This window comes from Cicer arietinum, chromosome 5 (genome assembly GCF_000331145.2).
Source record: "Cicer arietinum cultivar CDC Frontier isolate Library 1 chromosome 5, Cicar.CDCFrontier_v2.0, whole genome shotgun sequence".
NCBI lineage: Eukaryota > Viridiplantae > Streptophyta > Magnoliopsida > Fabales > Fabaceae > Cicer > Cicer arietinum.
In genome coordinates, this window is record NC_021164.2 from 70,433,015 (window position 1) to 70,445,836 (window position 12,822).

The 12,822-nt window shown below is 33.6% G+C and overlaps 2 protein-coding genes across 3 annotated transcripts in view; both read left to right on the top strand.

Moving 5' to 3' along the window:
- Nucleotides 1–1,218: 1,218 nt before the first annotated feature.
- On the top strand, nucleotides 1,219–6,319 carry LOC101499903 (uncharacterized). 2 transcript variants are annotated; one of them, XM_004502925.4, is made up of 10 exons: nucleotides 1,219–1,913; nucleotides 2,138–2,235; nucleotides 2,766–2,808; nucleotides 3,320–3,402; nucleotides 3,496–3,560; nucleotides 4,157–4,212; nucleotides 5,338–5,397; nucleotides 5,660–5,692; nucleotides 5,830–5,895; nucleotides 5,985–6,319. In XM_004502925.4, the coding sequence occupies exons 1-10, from the start codon at nucleotides 1,521–1,523 to the stop codon at nucleotides 6,027–6,029; spliced, it is 942 nt and encodes a 313-aa protein (XP_004502982.1). In that variant the 5' UTR covers nucleotides 1,219–1,520; the 3' UTR covers nucleotides 6,030–6,319. The 2 variants fall into 2 exon arrangements, with proteins under 2 accessions (XP_004502982.1, XP_073224261.1); XM_073368160.1 differs by having other exon boundaries at nucleotides 5,964–6,229.
- A 2,376-nt stretch (nucleotides 6,320–8,695) lies between these two features.
- LOC101500239 (probable glucan 1,3-alpha-glucosidase) overlaps nucleotides 8,696–12,822 on the top strand; it is a 5,649-nt gene continuing 1,522 nt past the window's right edge. Inside the window, exons 1-5 of the mRNA XM_004502926.4 lie at nucleotides 8,696–10,380; nucleotides 11,257–11,530; nucleotides 11,731–11,866; nucleotides 12,385–12,595; nucleotides 12,702–12,817. Coding sequence (XP_004502983.1) covers nucleotides 8,836–10,380; nucleotides 11,257–11,530; nucleotides 11,731–11,866; nucleotides 12,385–12,595; nucleotides 12,702–12,817 — 2,282 coding nt within the window. The 5' untranslated portion in view covers nucleotides 8,696–8,835. The remainder of the gene's footprint in view (nucleotides 10,381–11,256; nucleotides 11,531–11,730; nucleotides 11,867–12,384; nucleotides 12,596–12,701; nucleotides 12,818–12,822) is intronic.

A 12,822-nucleotide genomic window follows, 5' to 3' on the forward strand; every position in this document is an offset into this window, starting at 1 on the left:
TTAATTTGTGGCCAATTTTACAAATATTTTGTGGCCGAAAAAAACCCTCACAAATTAGTGATCGAAAAAGCCCTCACAAATACAAAAATTGAAATTGGTCTTTATTTGTGAGGGCTTAGGCAGCCACAAAATCCACCTAAATTTTTAAACATTTGTGAGGGCTTTTTCAGCCACAAATAAAGACCGATTTCAATTTTTGTATTTGTGAGGGCTTTTTCGATCACTAATTTGTGAGGGTTTTTTTCGGCCACAAAATATTTGTAAAATTGGCCACAAATTAAGGTTTTTCTAGTAGTGTGTGTGAATTTTTAAGTTTGACTATTTTTCATATTACTTCTATAAGTTTTTTTTGTTTTTTTAAATTAATCATTTAAGTTATATTATGTTTTACACCATTAATCATATTTTCACTTTTCCTAATGATTAATACAGTTGAAAATATCTTATTGTTGTAAACTCTATCAAATATTATAATAATATATCTTTCATAATAATTTTTTAAAAACTATTTATCAAATTTTATAAATAGTATATATTTTATATACAACCTTAGACACATAAATAGTTTATAATAAAGATACATCCATGAGATCAATATCATTAATTATTTTTCTCAGGTTGGACAATCAAATCATTGTATTGTTTATATCAAATCTTAATATTTCAAGGAATTCAAAAAAATAAATAAACTTAAAAGATCACATGGATAATTTACTATAACTTAATTGCAAATGATACATAGTAAATATATCATAAAAGGTGAGGTCAGTTTAAACAAAAACTAAATTTAAAAAGTATAAAAAATAAACTTTTATATTAATTACATTTATTGTTCTCATGTACACCCCATAACACTAACAAAATAATTTAATTATCCAAAGCACCTTTCACTCAATTTTTTAATTTAAAACCCTTATTCTTTTCGATTTTTCTCTTGATCACTTTTTATTATCTCACCCCATGTCCCATTTAATATGAAGATGAGAAAAAATTGATAAAAGATTGAAGAAACTTTGCTTGAACTTAATTAATACACCACTACGTGATCAAATATAACGTATTTTACGTTAAATGTGTTCACATATACTAACATAAAACTAATTGTATTCCTAATTGTTGTTTGTACGTGTCATCTTTCCTATGTTTGCAATTCTAGTTGAGACGTAAGGATGTAGGCATCAAATGAAAGATCACATGATTGGAGGAGGAAATGAGGGAAAATAATTTGAATAGATTTTGTAAATTTGAACTGGTTATAAAAGAGAAATTAGTTAGGAAGAAGAAAAAAAAAAATCTTTATTCCCTCGTGTTTTGCACGTACTCATACAATCAATAAATCAATCGACTCAAATTTTAATTTCAATCTCAATCCTATTCTAGGTAATGAGTGCGTTGAATGCTAAAAATCGAAAAAATCAAAATGACTCTTATAATAACCGATAGTAACTTAACTGGTAACTTCTTTCTGAGATGTTTATAAGAGGATAAAGTGAAATTGAATGTAAAATTTAGAAATAAAAATGGCGGCACAGGCTCTAACCTTGAGTTCCTCCTCCACGACACTTAAATTCTCATTTCCTCATTCGAAGCTCAAGCAACGACGCTTCTCATCGTTCTCACTTCGAAACCCTAGATTCCAACCAATTATCTGCACTGCCTCCAATGTCCAACCAAAGAAGCATTCCTCTTCTTCATCCAATAGAAACACAAACAAAAACAAAAACCTAAACAACAACAACAATAGCAAGAAGAAGAATAACAACAAAACCAATGCTGAATTTTGTGATTCCATTTCCACTTCCAATTCTTCTTTGCCTCACATTCCAACGCCACTTCCCAAGCCACCGGCTGGTTTCGTCGTGGACGACACCGGCAAACTTCTTTCGTCTTCCAAGGACCGTCTTGCCACACTTGTGAGTTCTAATTTTCCTGTTCTGGTAGATTCAAATTCACTTATGTATTTGAAGTAGTAATTAAGCATCGAATTATGCATGTGGATATGGTTATTGACGATTTCTGTCACAGTAGTACAATTTTTGTAATTGAGATTTGATAGGAATGTTATTGTAGGTAATTAGGATGCAAGAGTTTTAGTTACTTTAAGGAGTGTTGTGAATTATGAATAACTTGTTATCAGGTTGATCCTGCCAACAACCTTCCTTTGGAGTGTGTGATAAGGAGACTGTTCACGAGTTCTCGAGGAGATGAATGTATGTTGCTGTGTCCACTTGACATGTAAGTTGAATATTTTTAGGTTTAAATATATATTTGTTCTATGTAAATATACCATTCTTGCTTTTAATATGTGTAATTTTTTTCGCCGCCCTTACAAATATACAAAATTTTGCTTTTGGTTCTGGTTGTTTTGTTTGTCCATGTAAAATTTGTTCATATTGAAATTGCTCCTTGTAATACGTAGAATGTTTGATTTTAGCCCCTCCAATACGAGTAACATAAGAACAAAAATAAATATTACATACATATTATAGGGCACAAAAGCAAAATGTAGTATATTTGTAAGCACGAAAAACAAAATTACAAGGACAAAAAATAATATATTTGTAAGGACCAAACACATATTTAAACCATATTTTGATGGTTTAATCCATGCCATTGTATGACTACGGTTTAAATATTTTAAGGTTTTGGGTGAAAGATATGACAACCCTCTCGTGACCCAAAGCACTATGCTAGAAATTCAGAGTTTCGGCAACCCTTCTTTTAATTTTTTTTATTGACTTTAAATTATGGAATTTTAACTGCAGGCCTGTCCAAATATTACAGAGCACAGGTGTTGGATGGTCAGAAGTAAGTTTCCATTTCATATTTTAAGTTTCAATTTGCTTGCATTTTAATCGATGCTGCTACCTCTAATCTTGATTTAGGAGTGCATTGTATCGACAATTTAATTAGGGCTTTTAAGTTTCAAAAATAGGACAAACAATTAGTTTTGACATTGATACCGTCTTGTGCACTCCTTTTATAGTACAGCTGTACAAGTCAATTTTGTTAAAGCTCTGAAACAATTTTGAAGTATATGCCCATTTTCAACGATACAACTCATTGCTTATTTCTTGGCAAAGCTTCATTCCATACTATTCTTTGTTTTTGTTAGGCAATAGCTTAAAAATGTTTGGCAAATCTTCATGAAATGGGCAAATGATTTGATGGTGTTGATAACTTATTTTGACTAGACAAAAGACAATGGCATGTTTTTCTTAGACTCGTTTATATATCCACACCCATCTAATGGGAGAATACTTGTTTTTTTAGTTGTTGTCAAATCTTTACATTCAAAAAATTTCCCCCATGTTTATAGGTCAGTTACGAGGAACTTGAATCTATGCTGCCTGCTGCTTCTTTTGCACTTGCCAAATTACGCATGCATCTGGTTTATAGTGGGTATGCCGTTTGTCAGACTTTTCTCATGATTCAGAAAGTTTTAGAATTAACTATTGTGTTTGATCACTTAATATTTATCTCTGTCCATTTTAGATACTGTTATACAGCTCGCGGTGGTTTTTGTTACTCAGAAGAAGACATATTTGAATTTCATGCAGGCAAGGAATTCTTTGATTTTCCTTTTCACTAAACCAGTTACGCTCTATGCTTCTGACACCATATGGTAAACAAAAAAGAGGGTATATTCAGGGGAAGATTTTCTAGTTCACAACTTGGCTGTTAATGTTGCTGAGGTTCTGTAGTTTATGGGTGCTAATTACATCATGCTTTGAATGTTATATCTGATTACTAAAAGCTCAAAACTTGTTTGGATACATCCTTGTCAGAGCCTTGCCATGCTATTTGTTCACTTGTTTTCTCTTCTATTCAGTCTTCATGTGTAAATTGAGTCGTGAATTGCTGTTTGGTAGAAAGAAATCTTTCTTAGGTGCCTTTTCTCATTTTCCCCCATTACATTGCTAAATAGATTAACAAACAAGTGATAGATAATATTTTGGAATGTTGATAAACTTATTATAGGTAAGATATAGGCAGCTACTATCGGTTTATAGGTGACTTTAGCTCTTTCCTTTCATATTTTGGAATGCTGATCAACTTATTATAATTAGGGAGTTTTTAAGTGATAGATAATATGTTATACAACCATTTGAATTGGACACCCAAAATTTAATGGCTGACGTTTTCCATTTTGCAGATGGTAATGACGGTGACATGGCAACTGAGGGTGTTGAAATCACACACTTCAATCTGGTAATATAAACTTCATTTGCACAAACATGTCATTGCATTTTTGTGGCCTTTGAAAAGGTTTATCTATAACCGAAGCAGAGCTCCCTTGCTTCTTTTTATTTTTACAATAAGCAAAGCTCCTCTGTTACTGTTTACTTTTCTGGAATTTAGATGTTTCAAAATTGTTCACAATACGGGATAATAATTTTTTATTGCCCAAAGTTTTGAAATATTTAATGTGAGCAAACTTATGAAGGTGGACAAACTAATGTCTTTGGCTGTAAAATCCTCACCATGCTGCCAGTTGTGACGTTTTTCTTGTATTCCAATATGTTTGTACAAAGTTTTCTGGGATGATCATGGACTACCAATACTATATGTTATTGTTGTTGCTGCTGATGTTTATTGTCACAATTGTTTTACCGGAAATTTTTAAATGTGTCTATTTCTTATATAGAAATACTTACGAAGGGACTCAGGTTCTCTGAACTGCTGGAGGAAATCCTCAGCCTGGTTTAGTATATATATATATATATATATATACACCATAATTTACAGTCTAATTTGAGGAAACTGGGGAATGGTAAATAAATATAAAATACTAATTGATTTAAAATCAAACATACAGCCCCTAAATAGGAAATAATTTCCAACAGTAATAACATTTATATTGCAGGTCGTGTCCTGAATATCATTGGGGTATGGGCAAGTAAAATTAGTGTGTAAAATTAAAAACTGATTCGTTTTATTTATGATGCATCCTCAAATTTGACTCGGCATACTTGATAACTGTATGGGAGTAAAAATGATCTTGATTCATTGGATGATTGTGTTCCCAATCATGCTTGTTTTATTTTTTTTCTATGAATCAGTATAGTTTATACCGACGGAATAAAATTTTGTACTGAATTTGCTTTGACCTTTTATGTTTATTGTGTATAGTCATGAAGAGTCATGCTTTTTGTTAAGACACATTTCTTGTGCATTTTTTCAACTGAATTTAATTTGAACCGAAGAAGTTGCTTTGAGCTTTTTATTTTTATTGTGTAATCATGAAGAATCACGCTTTTTGCCAAGACACATTTTTTGTGGGGCAATTGCACTACGGGCAATGATATATAACGCATTATTGCAATTTTGTTGCAGGAAGGAGCGCACTACATGATATATACACCATCTGATCCACTTCTTTTTGTTGCTGCGAAGGTAAGTCTCCATGTTCAAGTTTGTTAGAGCAGCTATTTCCTCTGTTCAACAGTGGCATCACTCCATTTACCAGTGGCATTTTCTCTTTATCAAATGCATATTATAATTGACTGATTACTTAAACTAAGTACTCCTGGTTCCTGCATTTTTCTAATTGGCATGAGAAGATCAAATGGATTTTATTTTTGAGTGGAAACTGTTCCAAATACCAATGTGAATTTAGTACTAAAGCCGAATATAAATTTATTGTTTCGTTGGGCAGGACCGAAGTGGAATGCTACAAATTGCTGATGATGTAAGTAGGCACTCCGCACTCATTATAGAATCTGGCCACTATTTTCTTTCTCAGCTCCCATGTATTTCTGAGCAGTGTAAGGGATACAAATTATGATTTCGTAATCCTAGATGTTGCTAATTTCATTTTATGAACAGGAACTGCTCGAGGATCCGGCTGTCATTAGCGCCATAGATGAAGAGACTGAATTTAACGCCTTGGTGGTATGTGCTTTAATCTTCCAAAGTAACATTTCTTTTTGCTTTAAAAGTTTGACTATTCATTTCTGTAGTTTCTGTTGTCTTACTCGCAGGAGGAAGAAGCTGCACTCTTTGACTCACTGTTGGGTATAAGATGATACTTCATCTGGAGTGCCGTTTCCTGGTCTGACCGCAGAATTTTGTGAGTAGAAGAACAGCTTCTTCTGTGTACATTATCAATTTTGTATTTATGCAGTATGTATATTTTAGCAAGGATTGGGTTGAGGATTGCAACGGTTTTTTTATGGCTCCTTGTTTTAGTCAGTGATGACAGGAACGATCATCCATACTACCATTATATGTTTGTGTACATGAAATTTATCCGTATATCACATTTAAATTCATTGATTCCAGCGGTAACTAACTACTGGCTATTTCTTTTCTTTCATCTTTTGCTATTATAATTTTATTTGCAAATTTTATACTTTTGATGTCTTCTACCAACCTATCTCTATTTTAATTATTTTATTGCGGTAAAAACTTGCACCATTTTTTCTTTGGCATATACCAATAGCCAATTTTTTTTGTAAAGAAAATGATATAAAACATTCGTTAATAAATAAAATGTTATCGACTTGTTTCTAGTTTTATTTTGATTGCCAAACTTTCGCTGTTGTTTGTCATAACCACAAGTCTCAGCTCCCAAGGTTTGTCTTCAACTGACAGCCCAAACCAAATTAACAACAGCTTACTAATAATAATGAAAAAAAAATTAAGCAAACTACATAATTTGCTTTAACTTAATTTAAAGTTAGAAACAAGTTTTTTTATTTCTTTTTTGTCTTTGTCAAATTAGTCATTTTTCATGCCAAATTAATCATTTATGTATAAAACATCAATAGTGTAGTAAAAAGATAAATTACATCTAAATTTCATCAAATGATTTTTACTGTGTAACCCATTACGAATAGAATCAAAAAATTAATTAAAATTAACGTGATCTTTTTTTATTTGTACGTAAGATTGTGATATTGTTGTTGCCAATCAACATCTAATTGTAATGCTAATTGGTAGAAAATAATTTAATGATCATCAACACAAATTTGTTTAAGAAATAGACTAAGAATAAAATTTGGTTCAACACTGTAAACATTTTCAAAGATCTATAAGTTTCAAAGAATAAAACTTAAATTTGACGCAATAAAATAAATAACTTCTCTTGAACTTTACCTAAGCCAAAAGGAGTGTGATATTTTTGTCAAAATAAAAAGGCAAATGCTAATTTATGATTCCATGACATATTTTAATGTATTAAAGTAAAAAATTTATGCATTTAACTTTTAAAAAATCAAGCATGATTTTTCTTTAACAAAATATTCTACTATTGAATTTCTTAACACGTGCCCTTATAGCACATGTTACACGACTCAAACGAATAATACTCCCGATTAACAGTCTTTTATGAGGATTTCATATAAATAAAATGGATAAAATAATATTTATATTAAATTGTCTTGAATAAATGTATTCACAACAACAACCAATACGTAGCTACGACCACTATCACCAAAAGCAGGGTCTCTCTTCCTTTTCATCTAATATAGGTTTATAACCATTTTTTGGGTATGGAATTATCACTCAAAATCATCTTTTATTTTATTTTATTTAACTAAATAGTTGTCACACATATTTTACACTTACCATACAAATATTTTATATCTTCGTGTGATATTTTTTTTTATTTTTTTGTGCTGTTTCGTTCATTTAAAATTGATAAAGTAACTTTAACTCATTACAAATTTGCATCATATGTTGGAGAGTTTGAGGTGTACACAGGAGTAATAACAGGTCGAATGCTTCAAGATCGACAAGATACTTTGATACCACATATTCACCCAAAGCTTTAAGGCAATGAGACACATATCTTATATATTCAACATTTATCACATTTCTAGTCGATGTGAGACTTAACATTCACACTTGAACTCAACATCATCAATTTTGTACAAATTCAAAGACATAATTATTCCAGATACTTAACTTTTGTCATATTTATAAGTATATTTTTATTTTATGCTATTAATCTGAATAATACGAATTTGTTCGTATATTCATTATTTTTTGTTTTAATGAATTATAAATTTGTATTGTATTGATGTATTTTATCAAATTAAATGAATTATAATTTTTTTTTTGTCAATTTTTTTTTACCTCTTCTTCTAACTCATTTTCTTTTTCATTCATAGGAGAAAGCTGATTTATGATATTTTTTTGACTAGGAATAAACTCTCAAAATTATTTTTTAATCTCATCTTAGCTAAATAAATTATTTTTCCATTGATTTAGTTTTTCTTTTGTGTTTTGTTCGTTATTTCAATGTTAGTGAAACATTTCATCATCTTGATATAATATTGTTTAATTTTTTATCTTATTGTCGTGTTTGTTTGACTTAAATTGACATATCAATTTCAATATACGAAAATGTTCAATCAATAACTTAAATATCATTAACGTTGCATCTCCAAAAACATACATAATCAAATCATTTTAATTTTATTATATTTTATTAGTTTATACTAATGACTTAAATCATGTGAATTTATTTACAAAATCACATTTTTTTTTTTAATTTTAACGATTTTAAATTTATGTTATAATAATCTTTATTCTATAAAGTCAAAAAGAAGTGTATGCGATTCAACTAATATTAATTAGATTGCATAATTAAAAATAATAATCAAGTATAATATTAAAAATCGAAAAAAAATACTAGTACATTTTATTTATTTTATTTTTAAAAGGGAGTATTTATTATTTACTGAGTTAGCGTTGAGCGTGAGGGTGTTGCTGAGAAAGGAGTCTGCTTAACTGAAACAACCATAAACACTTCCACTGTCCGAATCTTTACACTTTCATTTCTGCTTTCTTTTGCTATGTAATCACGTTCACATTCACAATCACAATATGAGCAACCAAACGCTGCGTTTCATACTCCTTCTCCTTCTCTCTTCCTCCGTCTTCTCATGGAAGAAAGAAGAATTCAGAAACTGCAACCAAACCCCATTCTGCAAACGAGCTCGATCTCGCACACCCGGTTCATGCTCCCTCACCGCCACCGACGTCACAATCTCCGACGGCGACCTCACCGCTAACCTAATCCCCAAACACACCAACGAATCGGAATCCGAATCTAAACCCTTGATCCTCACTCTCTCCGTCTACCAAGATGGAATCCTCCGTCTCAAGATCGACGAACAACACTCTTCCAAAACACGCTTCCAAGTCCCCGATGTCGTCGTTTCACATTTCCAGGAAACCAAACTCTACCTCCAACGCCTCACTAATGAAGACCTTAACGGTCCTTCCTCCGTTGTCTACCTCTCCGACGGTTACTCAGCTGTCATCCGTCACGATCCTTTCGAACTCTTCATCCGTAACGATAACTCTGGCGACCGTGTGATTTCGCTAAACTCCCACGGTCTCTTCGATTTCGAACAGCTGAGAGAGAAAAACGAAGGCGAAAATTGGGAAGAGAATTTCCGTACTCACACCGATAAAAGACCGTACGGTCCTCAATCGATTAGCTTCGATGTTTCGTTTTACGACGCTGATTTCGTTTACGGGATTCCCGAACGCGCTACAAGCCTCGCGTTGAAACCAACCAGAGGACCTAATGTTGACGAATCGGAACCTTATAGGCTCTTTAATTTGGATGTTTTTGAATACATTCACGATTCTCCGTTTGGACTTTACGGTTCGATTCCGTTCATGCTTTCACACGGTAAGGTTAGGGGAACTTCCGGTTTTTTCTGGCTTAACGCCGCCGAGATGCAAATTGACGTTCTTGCCCCTGGTTGGGATGCTGAGTCAGGGATTTCGCTCCCTTCTTCTCAGAATAGGATTGATACGATGTGGATGAGTGAAGCTGGTGTGGTTGATGCCTTTTTCTTCGTTGGTCCGAACCCGAAAGATGTTTTGAGACAGTATGTTGCGGTGACCGGAGCTCCGGCGCTGCCTCAGATGTTTGCAGTGGCTTATCATCAGTGTCGGTGGAACTATCGTGACGAGGAGGATGTTGAAAATGTTGATGCTAAATTTGATGAATTTGATATTCCTTATGATGTTTTGTGGCTTGATATTGAGCATACTGATGGGAAGAGGTATTTTACTTGGGATAGGGTTCTTTTCCCTAATCCTGAGGAGATGCAGAGGAAATTGGCTGGTAAGGGGAGACACATGGTTACTATTGTGGATCCTCATATTAAGAGAGATGATAATTTTCATTTGCATAAGGAGGCTTCTGAGAAGGGGTATTATGTTAAGGATTCAAATGGGAATGATTTTGATGGTTGGTGCTGGCCTGGTTCTTCGTCTTATGCTGATACTTTGAACCCTGAAATTAGGTCATGGTGGGCTGATAAATTTTCTTATCAGAGTTATGTTGGTTCAACTCCTTCACTTTACATATGGAATGATATGAATGAACCTTCTGTCTTTAATGGTCCTGAGGTATGTCTATTATTATTTCAGAGATTCTTCTACTTTTTTGTTGTTGTTGTTGTTGTTGTTTCAGGGCACATTCATCAACATGCATTTTGGTTTGGGAAAAAGAATATAAATAATGTGATTGTAAGGAACTCACTAGTAACTATCACTATCCTTTTCCATGATAATAATCATGAATGTACATTCTTGTATACGATGGGGAAATCAATAAGATTTGTTACAATTTATGCACAAATTGACTTTAATCATTAGTGATCTCATAATTTAGGATTAGCTATCAAACAAATGTCACTTCTACAGCATTTAGTCCACCAGAAGGTAAAATGCATGTTTGAAAATTAGTAGAGGCTAACAGCATCCTACTCACCAGTCGCACCATCATCATTCATGTGATTTAGCGGTTGTGACGCCACAATAGTAGCTCAGCTGTTGTATCAAATCACACTCAAGGAGGAGGAATAACTAAACATCCCTAACTGAGTGAAGATTCTGGCAATATAAGATTATATGAGGGAGATTCTGAAATTCGGCCGATCCTCAGTGAAGCCAAACCAATATTGATTAATAGATCTATTAGAAAAAAGACAATAGGTTGCAACAATTGTCAGAGATCCCATTATTCTGAATTCACCAACAACACCCCAAAATTGTATACTGGTGCAACTTGCATCACTATAAAATACAACTTGTGTTTGTGGTTGTCTTGTGTCTCCCCATTTCTCATTATGTCTTTTTTATGTGATTTATAATTTGATGTCCCTTGAGAAGCAGAGCCTGGATCCATGGTTTACTTTAATCCATGCATCCACCGTGCATTGGTAAAACTATGACTGTCTTCCTCAAAATGGGGAAACTGAAGATATGGTTGTTTGTATTCAGGTAACAATGCCTAGAGATGCTTTACATTATGGAGGTGTTGAACATCGGGAGGTGCACAATGCCTATGGGTATTACTTCCACATGGCAACTGCGGAAGGGCTATTGAAGCGTGGTGAAGGGAAAGACAGGCCATTTGTTTTGTCAAGAGCATTGTTTGCTGGAAGTCAAAGGTATGGAGCAGTTTGGACTGGCGATAATTCTGCTGATTGGGATCACCTTAGAGTTTCCGTTCCAATGGTTTTGACCCTTGGTCTTACTGGAATGTCATTCTCTGGTCAGTATCATCCTTCTTATGATGCATTGGTTATTTTGTTATTCTTTTCTTTGCATGTCCACAATCAGTGCATTATTTTGCACGAGTTGGGATCTCTTTCTCTCTCTCTCTCTATATATATATATATATAGTCAGTGCACTACTTTGCCTCTCTCTCTCTCTCTCTGTTCAGATGATCATATATCATGTACATTATGCAGGTGCCGATGTTGGTGGATTTTTTGGGAATCCGGAACCTGAGTTATTAGTCCGTTGGTACCAGTTAGGAGCTTACTATCCTTTCTTTAGGGCCCATGCCCATCACGACACGAAAAGACGAGAACCATGGTTGTTTGGGTAGGACTGATTTGCTTTAAGATTTATTTGTCCCAAAGTCAATTTATCGTTAGGTTTTTTGGTACTCCCTTTGTTTTATTATACTTATTCAACAAGGACAAAACAGTGATTTTTAACCACTCTTCTCGTGGGTTAAGAGCTGTTTTCCTTTGAAAAATTAGTCTATCGTGCTTTAATAGAAGAACTTTATCAAGGTATGAACTGCCGTACAAATGTTATATATAAATGAATTTAAGTTATATTGTATATCTAATGTACAAGTGCAAACTAGTATCAAAGGACACACAATCACTAAAAACCACAATAACTTCACAAGCTTACACACTTAGACCTTTCCCCAGTCCCCACATGCAAAGGGGGTTAAGTAAGTGGCACCATTGATTGAATTATAAGAATTTCGTTAAGATGCACCAAGTTTACCTACTGTATGCCCATTGACTATCAAATGGATCCTGAATTTTGAGGTTATCTGTTTGTCAATATTGCGAATTAATCATCCTTCTGCTTTGATATCGCAGAGAGCGAAAGACAGAATTAATTAGGGATGCTATACATGTTCGTTATGCACTTCTTCCATACTTCTACACATTATTCAGAGAGGCTAACATTACTGGTGCTCCCGTAGCCCGTCCATTATGGATGGAATTCCCATCTGACGAAGCTACTTTTAGCAATGATGAAGCTTTCATGGTTGGGAACAGTATTTTAGTGCAAGGGATCTATACTGAGGTGCTTTAGTCGGTTTGCAGATACATATATGTTTTCTTTTAGCTAATCATTTCCTTCTCAATTGTGATCTTTAATTATAGTTTTTATAATCCTTTATTGCTGGCAGCGAGCTAAGCATGCATCAGTCTATCTGCCTGGAAAACAATCCTGGTATGACCTAAGAACTGGAACTGTCTACAAGGGAGGGGTGACACACAAGTTGGAGGTTACAGAGGAGAGCATTCCTG